Genomic DNA, 22080 nt, shown 5'->3' with positions numbered 1-22080 from the left:
AGTTAATTTGTTGTTTCTCCAAATTCCTATGTGATACAAGTAGTCTGAAATTATATTTGTGTTCATCTTCAAGGAGTCTATCATAAACAAAAAAAAATTCTGAGGAAGCAACACTTCTGGAAAAAATTTGTTGTCCAGTGTAATTTCTGTAGCTGTGCTTAAACTTGTCATTGTATCTAACCAATCTTACAGAGTTTTTGTGAGGAGGTTACCAGGAAACTTGATGAAGGAGGATGTAAAGAGATCTTCGGGCAAATCAGCACAATTGCGGAGTAAACTCGAGACTTGAAGGGAGAAAGTCATGGCAAGGATTTATTTGAATAACATACGAGGAATAACAATGACTCAGAGCGTACTTACTCAAGAGGGCTAGAGTATGCAGAATGTTAGTTCACCCAGAACCCAAATTCTGGAATCAGTGGTGAATTCTAGCTGTGACAAACTTAAACTGTGCATATAGTACGGGAACCCCAAAATCAAAACTCATTGAACTAAAAGTAGGATGCACGAGGAACCCACATTCAGAAAACAAGAGGCACGAATAACACAAGGAAAACTTGATGACTAAACCAGTCACGTAACAGGTTCTAGTTAAGACAAATCAATGATGTTCAGGTGCATTGGAGCACTGAGGCCTGACACTCTGTGGCACCCCACGCTGGTCAAAAAGTTCATTACATGAACACCCCCATGGCTGCCACCTGTTGACCCAGAGCAATCTGGATATGATGGTATGTAGTTAACTGAGAATCCAAAATGTTATGAGAGAGAACCCAACATCTCTCCTTTGGGCCGTAGCCCTCCCAGTGCACAATTTACTGTACTTCACATGAACAAAACGACAGTCTAGCTGTTGCTGAACTATGTATACTTGTTGACAATTGACAACATGAAGAGATGAGGGAGCTTGATGAAGGAAAATGTAAAGAGGTCTTCAGGCACATGGACACAGGTGCAGAGTAAACTCAAGACTAGAAGGGACGAATTTAATGATGAGGATTTATCTGAATAACATTACAGGAATAATAAATACCCTCAGCAAATGTGAATATTCTGGAGGCGCCCTCGGAAATTTGGGCTAGTACCTCGGAAAGTTGGGCTGGCACCTCAGAATTTTTAGAATGACAGTTATTCTGGGAAAGTGTTGTCTAACCCTGAACAGTGCCAGAAATCCAATTAATACACAGATTACTGAAAAGTAACCATGGGTAACCAAGGATTAGGGGATTATCTGGAGAGAGAATAAGGTTCATGCATACCAAGCGTTAACTTGAGAGAAACAAAGATGAGAAACTTGTCCAGAACCCAACTGCCTCCCATCCAGGGCTATAGCAGTGAGTGGATGGTCAAGACGTAATTTAGGAACCTGGATTCTCTTGGCCAGTCCAAGATCTAAAAAAAATTCCCCACCGAGTCAGAGTCTCCATTTTGTACCCACTCTATGTCACCATGGTCCAGAACTCAACTGAACAGTCAGCAATGGATCAAGTCCCCTGACAGAAATAGAAGGCTGCCTCTGCAGCCCGGACAGCGTGAAATAATACCCTCTTCATAGTTCTTAAAAATAGATTTATATAAAAACACATGGGAGAGTCCCTTTCCCATTAAGCTGTAGCCCATGAAAGGGCCTTGCCTGAAAGGAGGGCTATTACGTAAGGCACTTTACTTCTGTCCGAGAGGAACTTAGCAGGTTGTAACTTGAATACTAGAGAACACTGATATAAGAAACCACAGCAAGACTTGGGGTCTCCATTGTACCACTCTGGGGTCGGCAAATTAGTAGACCCTTCACAATAGTGCAGGGCAAATGTAGCAGGACAGTCAGGTGAAAGCTCGGAACCGGAGTCCAATCGTGAAAAACGTAAATCTCACCAACCAGTTTCAGAGTCTTTCTGCAATGATGCTAGTATCTCCTGGAGTAAGTGTTTATGTCATCCAACAGACTCTCCTTGGCAGATCAATGCCTTGCGTAATTGATCCAATGATGCGAGTATTTCTTGGAGTAAAAGGTCATGTTGTCCAACTGCCTCTCCTTGGAAAGTCAGTGCCATACATAATTGATTAAACTCAGCTGGGTCCATGATGCCTCAGTACCTCTGTAATGAGATCTTCGGGTAAAACAAACCCAGGTGCGGAGTAAATTCAAAACTCAACGGTGGAAAGTGATGATGAGGATTTGTTGAAGAATATAACAGAGGAATAACAAGTGACTCAGACCGTACTTATTTTAGTGGGCTAGAGTACACAGAGCGTTAATTCACTCAGAACCCAAATTCAGGACTCAGTGATGAATGCTAGTTCTGATGAAATTAAATAGTGCATACAGCACAGGAACCCCATCGGTATCAAAATCAAAACTTAGTAAGTTAAAAACAGGATGCACGAGGAACCTGCATTCAAAAAACAACCAACATGAAAAACACAAGGAAAACTTAATGATTAAATCAGTCCTTTACAAGTTCTAGTTAAAACAAATCAATGATGTTCAGGTGCATCGGAGCACCGAGGCCTGACGCTCTGTGATAGTCCATGCACTGGTCCAAAGAGTTCATGACAGAAAGACAGGAAATGTTGTCTGCGTGGACTTTAGCAAGGCCTTTGACAAACTCCTGGATCGGGGATTGGTTGAAGAAGTTAAATTGCTTGACCTTCAGGATGAGGTAGTAATTTGGACTTAACATTGGTTTCGTAGGATAAGCCAGAGAGCAGTAATAGATGGTTACCTCCCTGACTGGAAGCCTGTGACTAGTGGTGTTAGTCATCATTGTTGTTAGTCATCTATATTGACGATCTGGATGATAAAATGGTAAATAGGATCAGTAAATTTGTGGATAACACCAAGATTGGGGTGTACTGGACAGCAGAGAAGGCTATCAAAACTTACAGAAGCATCTGGACCTGCTGGAAAAATGGACTAAAATAGAGCTGGTGGAATTTAATGCAGACAAGTGCTGCACTTTGGGAGAACAAACTTATACAGTGAACAGCAGGACATTAAGAAGTATGACAGAACAATGGAATCTGGGAATACTAATCCTTGAATCTGGCGTCACAGGTAGTTAATAGAGCTTTTGGCACATTGGCTTTAATAAATCACAGTACGGAATACAGGAGTTGGGATGTAATGTTGAAATTGTATAAGATGTTGTTAAGGTAAGCTTGGAGCATTGTATGCAATTCTGGTCACCTACTTACAGGAAAGATATCAATAAGATTGTAAGAGTACTGAGAAAATTTGTAATGATATTGTGTGACTGAGGATCTGAGTCATAGGAAAAAGTTGAATGGGTTCGGACTTTATTCCCTGAAGCATAGGAGAATGAGGGGAGATTTATTTGAGGTGTACTAAATTATGATGGATATAGGTAGTTAAATGCAACCAGGCTCTTTCCACTGAGGTTTGGTGACACTAGAACTGTGTGCAAGATAGTTTTTTGCAGCAATACATAGAGGTACCAACTAGAGAAGAGGCAGTGTTGGATCTCCTGTTAGGGAATGAGATAGGGCAGGTGACGGAGGTATGTGTTGGAGAGCACTTCGGGTCCAGTGATCACAATACCATTAGTTTCAATATGATTATGGAGAAGGATAGGGCTGGACCCAGGGTTGAGATTTTTGATTGGAGAAAGGCTAACTTTGAGGAGATGCGAAAGGATTTAGAAGGAGTGGATGGGACAATTGTTTTGTGGGAAGGATGTAATAGAGAAATGGAGGTCATTTAAAGGTGAAATTTTGAGGGTACAGGATCTTTATGTTCCTGTTAGGTTGAAAGGAAAGGTTAAAAGTTTGAGAGAACCATGATTTTCAAGGGATATTGGAAACTTGGTTCAGAAAAAGAGAGGGATCTCCAATAAATATAGGCTGCTTGCAGTAAATGAGGTGCTCGAGGAATATAAAGAATGTAAAAAGAATCTTAAGAAAGAAATTAGAAAAGCTGAAAGAAGATATGAGGCTGCTTTGACAAGTAAGGTGAAAATAAATCCCAAGGGTTTCTACAGCTATATTAATAGCAAAAGGATAGTGAGGAATAAAATTGGTCCCTTAGAGAATCAGGGTGGACGGATATGTGCGGAGCCAAAACAGATTGGGGAGATTTTGAACAATTTCTTTTCTTCGGTATTCACTAAGGAGAAGGATATTGAATTGTGTAAGATAAGGGAACAAGAAGGGTAGTTCTGGAAAGTATGATGATTAAAGAAGAGGAAGTACTGGCGCTTTTAAGGAATATAAAAGTGGTAAGTCTCCAGGTTCGGACACAATATTCCCTAGGACCTTGAGGAAGGTTAGTGTGGAAGTAGCAGGGGCTCTGACAGAAATATTTCAAATGGCATTAGAAAGTGGGATGGTGCCGGAGGATTGGCGTATTGCTCATGATGTTCCATTGTTTAAAAAGGGTTCTAAGAGTAAACCTAGCAATTATCGGCCTGTGAGTTTGACGTCAGTGGTGGGTAAATTGGTGGAAAGTACTCTTAGAGATGGTATATATAATTACCTGGATAGACAGGGTCTGATTAGGAGCAGTCAACATAGATTTGTGCGTGGAAGGTCATGTTTGACAAATCTTATTGAAACTTTTGAAGAGGTTACTAGGAAAGTTGATGAGGATAAAGCAGTGGATGTTGTCTATATGGACTTCAGTAAGGCCTTTGACAAGGTTCCACACAAAGGTTAGTTAGGAAGGTTCAATTATCAGGTATTAATATTGAAGTAGTAAAATGGATTCGGGGACGCAGTGGCTGGATGGGAGACACCAAAGAGTAGTGGTGGATAACTGTTTGTCAGATTGGAGGCTGGTGACTCGTGGTGTGCCTCGGGGATCTGTACTGGGTCCAATGTTATTTTTCATATACATTAATGATCTGGATGATGGGGTGGTAAATTCGATAAGTATGCAGATGATACTAAGATAAGTGGTGTTGTGGATAATGAAGTAGGTTTTCAAAGCTTGCAGAGAGATTTAGGCCAGTTAGAAGAGTGGGCTGAAAGATGGCAGATGGAGTTTAATGCTGATAAATATGAGGTGCTACATTTTGGTAGGACTAATCTTCTTTACTCAGAGAGTGGCAGCTGTGTGGAATGAGCTTCCAGCAGAAGTGTTTGAGGCAGGTTCGATATTGTCATTTAAAGTTAAATTGGATAGGACATACATGGTAAGTGGTAGGGCATTGAAGAATGCAGTATAACTGAGGGATCTAGGAATAATGGTGCATAGTTCCCTGAAGGTGGAATCTCATGTGGATAGGGTGGTGAAGAAAGCTTTTGGTATGCTGGCCTTTATAAATCAGAGCATTGAGTATAGGAGTTCGGGATGTAATGTTGAAATTGTACAAGGCATTGGTAAGGCCAAATTTGGAGTATTGTGTACAGTTCTGGTCACTGAATTATAGGAAAGATGTCAACAAAATAGAGAGAGTACAGAGATTTACTGGAATGTTACCTGGGTTTCATCTCCTAAGTTACAGAGAAAGGTTGAACAAGTTGGGTCTTTATTCTTTGGAGCGTAGAAGGTTGAGGGGGGACTTGATAGAAATATTTAAAATTATGAGGAGGATAGATAGAGTTGACGAGGATAGGCTTTTTCCATTGAGAGTGGTGGAGATTCAAACAAGAGGACATGAGTTGAGAGTTAAAGGGCAAAAGTTTAGGGGTAACATAAGGGGGAACTTCTTTACTCAGAGAGTGGCAGCTGTGTGGAATGAGCTTCCAGCAGAAGTGTTTGAGGCAGGTTCGATATTGTCATTTAAAGTTAAATTGGATAGGTATATGGACAGGAAAGGAATGGAGGGTTATGGGCTGAGTGCAGGTCAGTGGGACTAGGTGAGAGTAAGAGTTCGGCATGGACTAGAAGGGCCGAGATGGCCTGTTTTCGTGCTGTAATTGTTATATGGTTATTTAGGTCACAGGTTACATGTGAAAGGTAAAATACTTAAGGGCCACATGTTGGGGAACAATTTCATTCAGAGGGTGGTGCAAGTGTAGAACGAACTGGCAACATGTGCATGTGGGTTCAATTGCAATATTTAAGAGAAGTTTGGTAAGTACATGGATGGGAGAGGGTATGGAGGGCTATGGTCCAGTTACATGTTGATGGAAATAGGCAAAATAACTAGGGAGAGAGAGAAACTGTGGTTTGTTGAATGCAGGATGAATTGCGATAGTCTTTGGAGTAACTGCAAGGTCTGTGTCTTTGCTATCACTTAGCTCACACTTGTGCTCGGTAGCGGGTGCACTTTTTTTGCTGAGGGCGGAGCGGGGTATCGTTGCCTTGCTGCCGCTTACACACGGGAGGGGGGAGCTGGGGGGGCTTTGGGGTTCTCACATTTAACTGTCATTCATTCTTTGGGGCACTTCTCTGTTTTCGTGGATATTTTGCGAAGAAAAAGCATTTCAGGATGTATATAGTATACATTTCTCTGACATTAAATTGAACTTTTGAACCTTTTGATGGGCTGAAGGACCTCTTTCTGTGCTGTAGTGCTCTGTGACTGTATGATTATCCTGATATGATCTCCAACGTACTTTCTTTAGTCCTGGGGGACACAGTAGCTCCACAGCTACACTCAAAATTCACTCTATTTGGTGGGCTATTGGTTGAAACCATTATGATCAAATCTGACTACAACACATGAAGCAATATTGACCATAGTTTTCAAGTCATAACCATCTCTTTCTCTGGGATTATCATGGAAACCAAAGATACCATCATATTTTTCATTCTTTACCAACTACTTAATGCATTCCCATTTGCTCTTGCTATTCTGAACTCAAAGAACAACCTTGTGCTCATAAATTGCTTTGTCCCTCATATTAAGACAATCCTTTTAGTTGCTTTATCTTTTTCCTCCACCCTCCCTTTTTTCATCAACCTAAATTTCCATAGGCTTCTCTCTCCTTAATTATTTAATTTGCATTTTTCTCAACCTTCTCCCTTGTTTTTCCTAAAGTTTTTCACTGAGTTCATTTTGTTTCTACAACCCCACTTCAGCTCTTGACACCGTTTCCACAAAAGGAATGGTTACTCATCGTTACTGCCTAGTCTCCATGCTTGACAGCATTGTAAAATATTCCCACTATACCCAACTCATTAAAAAGAAATATTATCAATATTGGTGAAAATAGCATCGTCGATTTTAGTTATATTTTTTCAGACATAAAAGGAAGATAGACATTCAATTGCAATTGGGGCAATCCCATCAATCCTATTTCCCGATTTACTTCCATGTATCATTACAGTAGTGTCACATGTACTGAGATCCAGAGGAAAGCTTTTGCTTACATGCCATTCAGACAGATTATTTCTATATATAAGTACATTAAGATATGGAAAGAAACAATGCAGAATTTAGTATTACATTTACAGGAGAAAGTGCAGTGTGGGAAAATAAGTAAAGTGCAAGGCTTATGGTGAGGTAGATTGAACGATCAAGAGTTCTTCTTTATTGTATACCATTTTTCAGCTCAAATAGCATGCACAGAAATTCAAATAGGCTAAACAGGGTTACAACTGCAGTTTTGGGAACATTCTCAGCACTCACAGGTGTCTGATTGTAGTCCATCACTGAGTCCACTTTAGAAACATTTACCTTTCCGACCAAAAATGCTACAAAGTCTTGAATATGTGAAACTAGGTAATGATCGGGAGTGGTTTTCTTGTTAAGGTGAGGGCAATTGCCACGTGATTGGTAATCACAGTTGGGTTTAGGGACCATGTGTAGTGGTGAAGCCCAAGGACTATTTGACCTGCATACAATGCCAAGCATTTCCATGTTAGCAATCTCAGACTTCATGCTGGCCAGTTTTTCTGAGTGCAGCTTAAACGCTCACATGAATGTACGAGTTATGAAAATGTAGTGCTTGATCACGTGCTTTGTGACTGTAGTGGAAAATATGGGCTTGGTAAGGTTTGGGAATTTGCCCAGCAGGCGAGTGAATTCACATAGGGTGATTCATGCCTTAGACAAGAGCAGTCATGGGGAACTTATTGGGGTTACAGAGTAATGACCTGAAGTCCTTTACGTCAGCAATTCTTAAGATCTATGAACAGTCCTTTGGCACACAGGAAATCTGCGCCAAATGGAGGTCTAGCAACTTTAGCCAGGACAAAGTACCATGCGTAGCGTTGTCCACTGAAGCACAGTGTCACACATCGTGTCCCATAAATCCAGATCCTGCTGCATTTGGCAGCCTCCAGCAAGGGTCCATCGCTTTCAAACTTATGATCAATGGGTGATGCTGGCAGCATACTCACTTAAGTGCCCATGTCACGCAGGAAGTGTTGCTCTGAAAGGGTGTCCATAATAAACAATCGATGACCCTGGCGGTTGGAACCCATGGTGTTTACAGATACCCGTTGTCCCGATGTGCTGGCACTGTTGAAGCTGTATGGTGGTCACCACTGCTTGGCATTTGTGCCGAAGCATGCATGGTAAAAAGATAGACCCGTGTTGTCTGGTTCAGAGCTGCAGGCATAAGTGCTGGAGGTTCTGCTGACAGGGCTTATTGAGACAGGGAAAGGAGGAAGAACAAAACACCTCTGCCTGGCTGAGTGTAGAATATTGCCATTTTAACAAGCTCCCTGTAATCCTCATGGGTGAATTGGCAAGGGCTGTACAAAATTCACCAGGCATTTGTTGCATAAAGAGTTCTTTAAAAATAAAACAAGGATGGTGATTACCGAGGAGTGACAGCATGTGATCCATTTGTTCTGAAGGCCAAGTACCACCCAGGCCTGGCAAAGAGAGCAACTGTCTGGTGTGCTCAGACTCAGACAGTCCAGAAGTCTGTAATAGGGGAGGTTTCAGAATGACATAAATCACGTGCACGTGGGTCTTCTAGTAGACTCGCCACTCTGGCTGCAGAGGAACTACAGTGTCATAAAATTTTATATTGTCCACAGTGATTTCTCGCAGCACGAACTGCACCTCCACCTGTGCAAACCACGCAGTAGTGTGTTGCTCCCAAAACTCCAGCAGCTCCAAAGTGACTGTGTTGATCAATGTGTTGTTGAGTAACTCTGGAATCTTCTCAGAGCATCAGGGTCACCAATGTAGGAATTTGTGAAGAAAACATGTGAGTCATTTTACGTGCTTAACAAAAGCCACAGCCCTTTACTTCCTTTCCGAACAAGGCAAAAGCAGTCGCCTTACACTGACGGCATTACTTTAGACACCATCTCTTAAAGTGAGCACAGTGGTGGTGTTTGTGAATTATGTAGAACAGTTTCTGTTATGAGCAATGTGTGTTGAGACCTTCCATCAGGACAGAGTTAATCATCGGGTCCTGATGAAGGGTCTCAGCCCAAAGTGTCGACAGTTTACTCTTTCCCATAGCTGCTGCCTGGCCTGTCAAGTTCCTCCAGCATTTTGAGTGTGTGGCCTAACTGGAGTTTTATAAAGCTGCAACATAACTTCCTGACTTTAGAGCTCATATGGAAAGCATGCCATATGCCTTCTTAACCACCCTATCAACCTACATAGCCACTTCCAGTGAGTTATAAACTTGGACCCCAAGATTCCTCTGCTCTTCAACATTGTAAGTGTCTTGCCCATAACAGTGTACTGTCTCTTTACATTTGACTTACCAGACTGCAACACTTCGCATTTGGCCAGGTTATACTCCATCTGCTATTTCTCCATCCATATCTTCAATTTATCTATATCCCACTGTATTCTTTGCCAGCCTTTTAGGCTATCCACAACACCATCAATATTTGTAACATCGGAAAATTTACTAACCCACCCATCTACTTTTTCAGCATTTTTCCCAAAAGCTGGAAGGAATACAATGTTTTACTTTATGAATTTTAAACTAAGTCAGAAATATATTGCCAACAGGTATGGTTGCTGCATTTGTCCCTGAAAAAAATTGCAAATTATGTACTAGGATTACTGTTGTAATTAATTTTTTCATGCATTAAGCAATAATTTGTGTCACTGAATGTAAACTCCTCCAGCAATTGTCAATAGAATACTAGATATTAAATCAGAAGTCTGCATTTAATCCCTCAAACTTTGTTATCCCCCTGGGAAGGAGAATTTATTAGTTTAATGTGAAATCAGTAGATGAAGCTCAGCATGGTGGTAGAATGTCTCAAAATCAGCATGAGCAAACAAAGACAAAATGTGTAAAATAATTTTACCTGCATAAAAATTGCATCCCTTGTGTATGGAACCCCCTCACTAGGCACATGTAGAAACTTGGCTTGGTAGCTAGCTCTGCTGACGACCACATGACTCAGCAGTGACAAGGCCACCTTTCATAAACAATGTACTTCTCAGGTCGGTATGATTTGGGGTTCAACCCAACAGGAAAGTTCAGATGTTCCAGGGAGGAAAATTGATTGCAGTGAATGCTGTGTAAACACTGCTGCATATGCAATTAATGGTTGCCAAGAAATGACATATCGTACATCAGCATAAAATTATAAAGAAAGTATATTTACCAATTTTCAACGTTATCAAACAATTTACAGAAAAAGAAAAGAAAAATAAAAGGGTCCATTACAATTAAACCATTCAAAAGTACACATAACCATTGGAGCTCATTTCTGGTGCAGTTGGGTGTATCGCGTTACTCATGCGCAGAACTCACGTTCCACGTGAAAGACACCAGCCACAGTTCGAACCTCCCTCAAAGACCATTTCAAACAAAGTAGCTAACTCAGGAGTATAGGAACCATTCCTCTGCACGAAGCTCTTCTTACAACAGGGTCTCTCCTTCAAACGGCATTCGGCGAGCATCTTCCCTTCTGCCTCACTCCACTGCTCCCACTAAAAGACCACAAACCGGACTACTGTCTTTCAGAAATCTCTTCCTGCCTGGCTGTTGAGAGTCTTTCATCGCATCCCACTAGGCAGAAAGTTACAGTATGTACCAAGGCAATCATGGCTGGCTGACACAACATTCCTAATTTGGACAACGTGGCTCCTTATTTTCAGCTGAAGCCAAAACACTCTTACTAGCAGGACACACTACTTATACAGAAAACTGCTAAGATAAAATACCTCACAGCATAGCAGTAGAAATTTTGACCAAGGTATTACATGTAATTATGGACAAGTGTTTTCTTGGAGAAGGCTACACTTAAAGTATATCTTGCTTTCTGATCACAGGAAAATAAGTATGGAGCATGATGACAGAAAGGAGTGAAAGTGTTGAGGGAAGTAGAGAGAAGCCACTTGCATTAGGGCTCATACCTTGCAAGCAATGAATCTGTCAATACTGTGCCTTTTCAAAGTCTTGAACTCTAGCTTGTTGTGTCAAGCGGCCTTCTCCAACTTTGTTCTAGATACATACTGTTTATGAGCAGAAGTTTTTTTTTAACTTCCTGCATTTGAAAATGGGTTCAGTCATCATATTACTTTCTTGTTTTCTTTATGAATCTCTTTGGCTTTTCTGTCAAATGCCAGAAAACTTGTGAACATGATTTGCTCTCATTTTCTTTCTGAATTCTGTTTTTTTAATCATTTGAAATAGCAGAGATAAAATTGCAATTATAATTAATGTAGTAAATGACAGATGCCTGATATGGCAATTAAATAAACCTGCAAACTATTCTGTAAATAGAATCAATCACTTAACTTTTATTTCAAGATTCAAGATTGTTTAATGTCATTTCCAGTACACAGCTGTAAAGGAGAAAAAGATAATTGTTTATTCGGAATACAATGCAGCACAAAAAATATAATAAGATAAAGAACACAATAATAATAAAAGCACAATAAATATAAATACATGCAATAACTTATACACATAGATTGTATGTCTATAAAATGATGTGAGGCACACGAGTGTCTATACCAGGGTTTGTCAACTGGGGTTCCATGAGAGGTCACTAGGGGCTCTGCGAGAGATCATTATTAAAATAAATATTGTTTTTTGAACTTTGTGCAATGCGCAGTGCTAGCACTGGCAGTGGTTATCAGTGACCAAGCAGCCCTGTTAGTAGATCTAGCCCAGTATGACAGCGTGCAGTATGACCGTGTTTATTTGTTTGAGTCCATTCCCAGTTTTTGACGCGAGGTAGGGGAGGATGATGGTAATTGGTGAGTGCTGTAGTGCACAGAGGAGAGGCTGGTAGGCTGTTGAGGAGCATGAAATGCTTTTCCGAGCATTAAGTGGATTTGCCCATCTTGGGTCATGACGTCAGCTTCTTGCTTCCAAATTACCTCCCCCAGCTTCCCCATATGCACTGCCGACTGACCAATGGGAGCAAACAAGCTACCAGTGTAGCAGAAAATTGGAGGGAAATTTTCATTCTCAGGGTGGTCCAGTGTGGCAATTTTTGAAGAGGACATGTGAGATGGAAGAGGAGGATTCTAGGCCAAGGCCTACATTAAATTCTGATAAGGTTAATGATGAAGAATTATGATCTTTTGAGTCATTTCACTGCACTAGTGTAATAAATAAAGTCCATTTTTACAATGAAAGCTACTTATCAATGGGTTTTACATGGACCGTTAATCCAAGTTGTCCTATTCCATTGTGCCTAGTCTGTGGCAAAGAAATTACAAATATAGTAATGGCTCCAGCAATATTGAACAGACACTGAACTACAAATCACAACCATATGACATGTAAAAGTGCTGATTGTTTCAAATGACTAGTGGAATCTCAAAACCAACAGATTATAGCTTTTTAAAATAAAGTCACAGTCAGTAAAAGGACACAGGAAGCAAGTCATTTAGTAGCTTTTAGACTAGTTTACCTGAGGATGTTTAAAAAAAACTATGTGAAAACCCGGATAAAGAGCACACTAATCTCCTGCTATCCAGTGCCTTGGTAGAGGAAGAGTTCTCAACAGGGTTTTTGAGATGAAAGATGAATTGCTGCAGTACTTTCAAGAAAATGGTAGGCCAGATTTTGCTGAGTGCTTTGAAGATGAAGAATGGCAGAGACTAAACTACTTAACAGACATTTTTCATCATATGAACCAGTTGAACAAGTCTCTGCAAGGCGCTGGAAAAAATGTTTTGACTTCAAGTGACAAGATTTCTGGATTTAAAAAGAAACTGAATCTTTGGGAAAACCTTGTTGCAAAACAAAAACTTGAAATGTTTGAAAGTCTAAAGTCTTAAGTCTTATTGAAAACCACCTGGAAGAACTGTAGAACAAAATTGAACAATATTTTTCCTCCCTTTCAACACAAGTATGTGACTGGGTGAGGGACCCTTTCTCTGAATCTTCTGCTAAGCCTGAGAACTTGACTTTGAGAGAAGAGGAAGAACTTTGTGAGCTGCAGTCTGATTATGCACTCACGATTAGATATACTGACCTGCCCTTGGACGTTCTGGATTTCTGTGATAGAAGGATATCCTGCCATTCATTAAAAAAAAATAACATTTTGCTGCAGTTTCCAACTTCTTACATGTGTGAGCAAGCTTTTTCTTGTTTAACAATCATCAAAGGCAAGGATAGAAATAGTCTCATTTCATTTGAAGGTGAAATCCATGTTTGCTTAAAGTTTGACCCAGAATTGAGAAATTTATTATGTTTGCCTTATGAGTTTTTAACATTTATGAAAGGGAAAGAAAGAGATTAATTTCAAGAAAGGTAAGCTAAGCTTAACTACCTTTTTTTTCATGCAAGTGGCTAAAAATTTATTCTCTACTCAAAAGAGCATTCTCAATTATTTTTGGATTATTATATCTGCAACTTACTGACCATGCTAACATACCGCGAACTGTAGATATAATAATTTTTATGCAGGGGTTCCCTGAGACCTGAAAATTATTTCAAGGGTTCCTCCAGGACAAAAGGGCTCGGAAAGGCTGATCTATACATAGAATGACGGACAGCAAATGATGAAATAGTGGTGGTCGTGAAAGGGTGGAGATGCTAATCAGTTTTACTGCTTGGGAAAAATAACTGTTTTGAGTCCGTTGGTCCTGGTATGGATGCTACGTAGCCTCCTCTCTGATGGGAGTGGAACAAACAGTCCATGAGCAGAGTGGGTAGGATACTTCCAGATGTTAATGGCCCTTTTCTGACACCTTTCTATATATATAGTTTGTCTTTGATGGCAGGTAGGCTGATGATGCTTTGGGAGGACTTGACTACCCATTATAGAGCCTTCCTGTACATCACTTTGCAGTTTCCGCACCATGCAGTGATGCAGCTTGTTAGAATGCTGTCTAGTGCACATCTGTAGAATGATGTGAGTATAGCTTTTTCAAAATGTAGAGGCATGGGTGAGCTTTCCTCACTATGTATAATATGTTCAGGGGCCATGAGAGGTTGTGCAAGATGTGTTCTCCCAGAATGTTCAAACTACTTGCAGTTTCCACAGCTGTGCTGCTGACGTAAAGAGGGATGTGAGTGGTACAAGTTCTCCTGAAGGCAATAACCATCTCCTTTACCTTGTTGACATGGAGGAAGAGGTTATTTGCCTGGGACCAGGCCTCTGAGCTTTTCCACCTTCTTTCTGTAGGCTCTCTCATCACCATTGGTGATGAACCCCCACCATTGTTGTGTCATCGGCAAACTTGACAATGTGATTACTCAGGTGTTTGGCCGTGCCATCATACGTAAGCAGAGTGTATATTAGTGGGCTCAGCACACAGCCCTAGGGGAGCAGCTGTGATGAAGATTTTGAGGAGGGGGAAGTGGCTGTGCATCCTGTCTGTCTGAGGTCCAGCTGGGAAATCCAACACCCATTTGCACAGTGGTGTATTTAGACCGAGGAGTAGGTATTTGGCACAATAGTGTTGAATGCCAAACTGAAACCCACAAACAGTATTCTGACATAAGTGTCCTTGTTGTCTAGGGATGTCAGGGCCAGGTGCATGCTAGATGATATGGCATCTTTCATAGAGCAGTTTTGTGTATCATTACCAGCCGTTCAAAGCACTTCATGATGATTGGCATCAATGCCAGTCATTTATGTCTGGAGATGTAGAGTTCTTTGGTACAGTACAGGGATGATGATGGCTGATTTGAAATATGTGGAGACAGCAGCCTGGGTGAGTGAAGTGCTGAAAATACCCTTGAAGATGTCAGTGAGCTGGTGCGCACACGCCCTTAGAATTCAGTCTGGGTTGTTGTCTGGCCTGGCTGCCTTATGGGATTGACTGGCTGCAGAGTCCTCGTCGCATTTGCTGCTCTTACAGACAGTGGCTGAGCTTTTAACATAGAAAAATCCCATAAGATTTAGAGTAAATTAACTATGCTGCATAAGGGAATATTAAAATAAATGGAGATAAGTTTATTAATCTAAACTCTGAAGAAAGAAATTCCGGAGTTTAGGGTCTGGATAGCTGAAGGGGAATGGTAAAAAGATTAACATTGAGAATTTGGGCGGTGATAAATTAAATAGCTTGCCTTATTTTGCATCCATATTCTGAAAATGCACATACTGGTTCTATCCTCCCTTCTATCGGGACTAAAATTGGCTATCTTAAAAAAATGAGAACCTTCTTAGTGAGTTTGCATTATAAATTAGTCAGAAACTCAGACCAGCATTCTGTCAGCAACACACTGCCACATACAAGTCCAAGAACTGTAACAGAGATTTCACACAATGATAAGGAGGAGAAGATATTACAGGGATAGAAGACCATAAGACATAGGAGCAGAATTAGGCCATCTGGCCCATCGAGTCTGCTCCACCATTCAATCATGGCTGATCCTTCTTTTTTCTCCTCCTCAACCCCAGTTCCCAGCCTTCTCCTAGTAACCTTTGATACCATGTCCAGTCAAGAACCTATCAATCTCTGCCTTAAATACACCCAACAATCTGGCCTCCACTGCTGCATGTGGCAACGAATTCCACAAATTCACCAACCTTTGGCAAAAGAAATTTCTCCGCATCTCTGTTTTGAAAGGGTGCCCCTCCATCCTGAGGCTGTGCCCTCTTGTCCTTGACTCTGCCACCATGAGAAACATCTTTTCCACATCTACTCTGTCTAGGCCTTTCAACATTTGAAAGGTCTCAATGAGATCCCCCCTCATCCTTCTGCATTCCGGCGAGTACAGACCCAGAATCATCAAACGTTCCTCGTTTGATAACCCTTTCATTCCTGGAACCATCCTTGTGAACCTCCTTTGGACCCTCTCCAATGCCAGCACATCTTTTCTAAGATGAGGGGCCCAAAACTGTTCACAATACTCGAGGTAAGGCCTCACCAGTGCCTTATAAAGCCTCAGCATCACATCCTTGCTCTTGTATTCTCAACCTCTTGAAATGAATGCTAACATGGCATTTGCCTTCCTCACCACCGACTTAACTGCAAGTAAACCTTTAGGGTGTTCTACACAAGAACTCCCAAGTCCCAAGTCTGCATCTCAGATCTTTGGATTTTCTCCCCATTTAGAAAATAGTTTGCACATTTATTTCTAAAGTTCATGACCATGCATTTTCCAACTTCGCATTTCATTTGCCACTTTCTTGCCCATTCTCCTATTCTGTCTAAGTCCTTCTGCATCCTACCTGTTTCCTCAACAGTACCTGCCCCTCCATCAATTTTTGTATCATCTGCAGACTTGGCAACAAAGCCATCTATTCCATCACCTAAATCATTTATATGCAGCAGGGGTCGATATAGAAGTATTAGCAATGGAAAGATTTTTAAATGAGCATGTGAACCTTAAAATCAGCATATTACCAAGAGACTTCGCAGGTCAGTAAGCACTGGAGTGAATGATGATTGAGACATGGTTTAAATGTGTAATGTGGGGATTGGCAGAGTAATATTTTGAAGGTCTGATTTAAAGATTACAAAGCCATGGATTTTGACTCTTGATAAGGCAGATGCTGCTGAAGGGTATCTTTGTTAAGAAGGGAAAATGGAATTTTCTTTTATGTGGACCATTACTTTTAATATAACCTTTTACAGCTAGTTTTACTGAATTTAGAAAGGATAATAACTGTCCTATTGAAAGTTTCAGTTTGTGACATCAGCTGAACAAGCATGTCAAGAAATTAAAGAAAATAAGCTATTTAACCAACAGGGGTTTTAACGTATAATCTGTGATATAATCTTTAAAACGCAAATCATTTTTAGCACCTAGTGTGTCAAGATCAGTGTAATAATTTCATTGTTACTGTTGATTTTGGGGTCAAGATTTTCCAGCAGATGGAAAGGATTGCTGTTATTATTTTATAAAGCAGATGGATATTCTGTTTGGTTGCCATTCTTATTGTAACTAATATGTACGTCAATAAACAACAAAAATTCTGTATTTCATGGAAGGATTTTCAAAAGCAGAATTGAGCACCAAAATTGACAGCACTTAATAAAAGAGAATTCCTTGTTGATTTTTAAACTTTCCAAGTAAATGTGCTGTATTTTTGATCAGGCAAGTAAAATATGATAGAGGAGTTTAGTTCACTGACAAACCAAAGAATAAATATAACCTAATAAATTAAGGTGTGCATCAGTTGCATTGAGCATTTTCATCATTATGTAAATTAACGAGCAATTCCCTCTGTCACTATTTTGCCATCTCTTTTCTTTCAAACAATAAGTTATATTTAATTTAATTTTTAGAATAGTTCAAAGAGGCAGGGCATACTGGGAGCAGCACCAGGCCTACCTAACAATGTTAATGCTGCAACATAGGATGTCATGTACGCTAATTTGCGAAAACAGCATGCAGTATACAGAACTATGTCATCTCACTACTAATAGATCAGTTCAAACTCTGCAGTACCATTATATCATGATTGGTGGTGGACAATTAAACAGCTAATGGGAGAAGGAGGCACCAAGAATTTCTCATCCTTAATGATTCAGGCCCAGCATGCGAGTGCAATAGGCAAAGCTGAAGCATTTGCAGTCACATTCAGCCAGAAGTGCCAAAGGGAAGATCCACCTTGGCTTCCTTCTCAGGTCATCACCATCACAGAAGTCAGCCTTCAGCCAATTTGATTCAGACCATTCAATTGTTCAGCCATGGTCACACTCTGATTGATAAATAAATAGATAGATAGATAAATAATTATGAAGACTGCCAGCAAGGCAGTACTTACAGCCCATGGATTCTTGCCTTTGAGAAGGTGGTTGTAGATAGGCTCTTGAACTACTGCAGTCCTGTTGGTGAAGGTACTTCCACACAGCTGTTAGATCAGAAGTTCTAGGATTTTGACCCAGTTATGATGATGATGTAACTGCAATATCATTTCAGTCAGGAAGTTGTGTGATTCAGAGGGGTTTCTGTGAGTCTGCCTTCCTTGCTTTTCTTGCTGGTAAAGATCATGAATTTGGGAGATGATATCAAAATAGGTCCAGAAAATGACTGCAGTGCATTTTATAGATGCTATATACCACACCCACTCTGTTCCAGTGATGAATTTAACGAAGTTTTTGGTTAGTGGATGTGGATTACTTTGCCTTTTTTGGTGTTGAGTATTGGTGGATCTCCAGGATTTAACAGGAAAGCAGGTCAGAGACTGTGTCTCTCCTCATAATACCACAAAGTCTTTCCACTGTCTAAAAGGCACAAGTAAAGAATCTGATGGAATAGTTCCCACATCCATAGAATGAGAGCTTCAGCGTTACTTATTCCCCTGCTCTTCGATGCCCACTTTGAGTTAAGCCAGCATCACTTGACATTTGAACTCATCATAGCTTTCAACCAAACATGGACCAAAGAGCTGACTTCCAGAGTTGGCACAGTTTGACTAAGTGTTGCATTAATGGTGTTCTAGTTCTAAAGGGTAAATACTGCAGTGACTGGAGTATTTCTCACTCAAAGAAAAGGGGTTTTGGTTGTTGGAGTTTAATCATTCTAACCCCAAGACATTATTACAAGAATTCCTCAGGGCACCTAAGCCAAACCATCTTTTAACTGCTCATCCATGACCTTTCTTCATCATTAGATCTTTGCTGATGGTTGCACAATGTCTAATTTGGTTTGCAATTTCTCAGAAAAGGAAATAATCCATGACTGCGTTTAGCAAGACCTAAACATCATTTATGCATTGTTTGACATGTGCGAAGAAATATTTCCACAACAGAAGTGTAATCTAATGACCCTCTCCAGCAAAAGAAATCCAAGCCTTTGTCCTTGAAATTCAATGGCGTTGGAATCTACCATCAAAATTTGACATATTACCAAGTAAAACTAAAATTCTGGAAATACTTAGCAAGTCAGACTGCATCTGAGCTGTAAACATAGACCTAGTACCAATTGTGACCCAAATTAGAAATGAATTTTGACTCTTATTTGGGAATTGCAAGCACCATTCAGAAGTGATCAATTTTATATCATGCAGTAGTTCCTTCATGGGACTTGAGGTTGCTTTTACATTCAATAAAAAAAATCTGGAAGAATTTTTTTCCCACAGGAGAAGGAGGGGATGCATTCTTTTGAACAAAAACATATTTATGTTGATAAAATTCTTTCAAGAGGCTGGGCAGGCATTGGTGCTCTCTGCGATATTTTATTCTGAAAAACCACAGACAACATCGCAGATTAATTTCTTCTTTATTATAAACTATTAAAAATTTGAAGGTAATTATGACTTGAGCACATATGATTAATCACAAAGGAAAAGTATGAAATACAACGGGGAGGAAAAAAGTGTTTGTGGCTCAAAGTTCATCTTTTTATATTGATAGGCATTGAAGCAGCAGCAAAAGAGGAGGATTGGTGTTTCTATGATGATGAACAAGGCCATTCCTTGTGTTGTACTGACACCACTAAAAGTATCAGAAGAGCATTCAGAATCACCACCTGGTAAGTCGCAATACTGAATCCAAACAACACACTCAAAATGTTGGAGGAACTCAGCAGGCCAAGCAGCATCTATGAACAAAAAGCACAGTAGACCTTTTGGGCCAAGACCCTTCTGCATTTCTCCAAATTCCTCCAGCATTTCGTATATTTTCCCATAGACGCTGCCTGGCCCGCTGAGTTCCTCCAGCATTTTGTGTGTGTTGTTTGGATTTCCAGCATCTGCAGATTTTCTCTTGTTTATACTGAATTGACTTCAGTGTTTCTTGACCTATTTATGGAAATCAGATGGCAAGTCATGGCAGTTAAAACAATTCCAGTCTTGCTGATCTTTCCAGTGGAGTAATAACACAGATTATGCTTATTCACATCACAAGATTTCCTTCATAAGATGTTCTCAAACTGAACATGCTGGTCTAAAGGAAAACATATAAAATTATTATTGGAATAACAGAGAAGGACATTCAGAAGATTTTAAAGCATAATAATGCACTTTATGCAGAAGCACAAGGTGCCACATGCGTTGTTTATGTGTTCTGAACAATCTTTGTTTATATGCTTTTAAATATAAGCAATTAGCATGATTATTAGCAAATAAATGGGTTACTGGAGTTTCTAATTACAAAATGCTTTCATTGTATGGTAATTTGCAGATAAAAATACTACTCCGCAATTAACTCTTCTCTGGAAAAGATTGGTCAAATAAGAATGAAGTGACAATTTCAAAGCATCTTTTACCACTAGCCCTCCAAGCTTAGATGGAATAATATAATTTGCTATTTTTTGAAGCTGATGAAACTGAACAAGAGACCCTTTCAAAAAGTAGCCATCGCTCATATCCATGGAGATGACTGCTCAATATATCTAAAAATATTTTGGTGTATGTTTAAAGACTTTTGTGCTGTGTGACTGTGTGAATACATTATGAATTCAGAGTGCCTGATTGTTTAGCATTGCCGTCCTGTAGAAAATCTGTATTTAAGTTGCTGATTTGGCCCTGTATGGAAAGTATATCTAATTTTGGACACTACACATTAGGAAGGATTTAAAGATGATGCAGAAGGCTTTATTGGAATCAGTGATATATGGATAGTCTGGATAATTTGGGAGTGTCCATATAAACAAAATAGATAATGAGAAATTTTGGAGTGGCGATTAAGGAATCATAGATTAATACAACACAGAAGGAAATTATTCAAATCTTGAGGCTGTGTGGACATTTCAAAGATTTAACCAATTAGTGGTATCCCTGCTCTTTCTGCTGTCATACAGATTTATTTTTATTTTCAAGTTATTCTCCAATTACATTTAGAAAGTTGTTATTGAATATGCTTCCATCTCTTTATCATTCTGTACATTTCAGATTAAAACAACCTCCCTGATAAATATTTCTTCCTGACATGGTTTCTGTTCCTTTAGCCAACTAACTTTTATGTGTATTCTGTAACTGTTGTCTATTCCGGTATTAGAAATTATTTCTCCCAATTTATGCTATCAGAGATCTTCATGATCTTGAATATTGCTTTCAAACATTTTTGTATTCTTGTATCTCTAAGGAGAATACCCACAGTTTCTTTTTCTCACCATGTAAGACTAAATTATTTTATTATTTTACATTCTAATAAATCTGCTTTCACTCAGAACTCTTGATGTCTGTCCTACAGGAGAGTTTCCAGCATTAGGTACTTTCGGGGCAAAATCAATATTTAGCAAAGCTATTTTGCTTTTCTTGACAATGCCTCCACTTTCATCACCATAAATAAAAGCTAGTTTTACTGCTTTCTGAGTTTGTCCTTCCTTCTTTATCCTTTTACTGAAATCCTTTCAACGTTGCACTCAATGGTTATTAGTGTCTCTCCTTATTTTTTTCTGCCAAAATGAATTAAGTTATACTTGTTTGTGTCAAATTTCATCTCTCACATATCCAGACATTTCAAGAGTTTTCTATGTCTTACTTAAAATTAGTACCTTGCACAATGTGAACTAAGTTCCTTAACTGTGTGCCATGGCAAATGTTGAAATAATGTACTATATGTCTATAAGCAGGTCTTTAATCTGGACAAGAAAAGCAAAAGTCCCAATACCAAATCAAAACAGCCATCACTATGTACTTCCTTCTATTGTGCAACCAACCATTCATCCTGCTCTCTGTTTTCTTTCACATAAAGAAGAGTGTAATGTATGCAGGTCTGCAGATCTTACCCAGCATATGAGGAGCACTTTAAGAATGCTGCTGTTTATGCTGTGTTCTTAACTCCTAAGAAAGTAGAAGGTAATAGTCTGATTCCTGTCTTTGCACAATAGTAACACTTTAATGTATATGTCTTCTTGTACCAAGAAAGTTTTATACAGATGGTGTATGATCCACAAGGGGCATGGACAATTGACTAATGATTTTATAAATTT

The 22080-nt window shown here is 39.7% G+C and overlaps 1 protein-coding gene across 1 annotated transcript in view; it reads left to right on the top strand.

Moving 5' to 3' along the window:
* LOC140188238 (putative Polycomb group protein ASXL3) overlaps nucleotides 1–22080 on the top strand; it is a 296730-nt gene that overhangs the window by 144602 nt on the left and 130048 nt on the right. The window contains exon 6 of the mRNA XM_072244355.1: nucleotides 19560–19677. Coding sequence (XP_072100456.1) covers nucleotides 19560–19677 — 118 coding nt within the window. The remainder of the gene's footprint in view (nucleotides 1–19559; nucleotides 19678–22080) is intronic.

This window comes from Mobula birostris, chromosome 1 (genome assembly GCF_030028105.1).
Source record: "Mobula birostris isolate sMobBir1 chromosome 1, sMobBir1.hap1, whole genome shotgun sequence".
NCBI classification, from domain to species: domain Eukaryota; kingdom Metazoa; phylum Chordata; class Chondrichthyes; order Myliobatiformes; family Myliobatidae; genus Mobula; species Mobula birostris.
The sequence above is the reverse complement of the archived record's forward strand: the minus strand, read 5'-3'. Positions and strand labels throughout refer to the sequence as shown.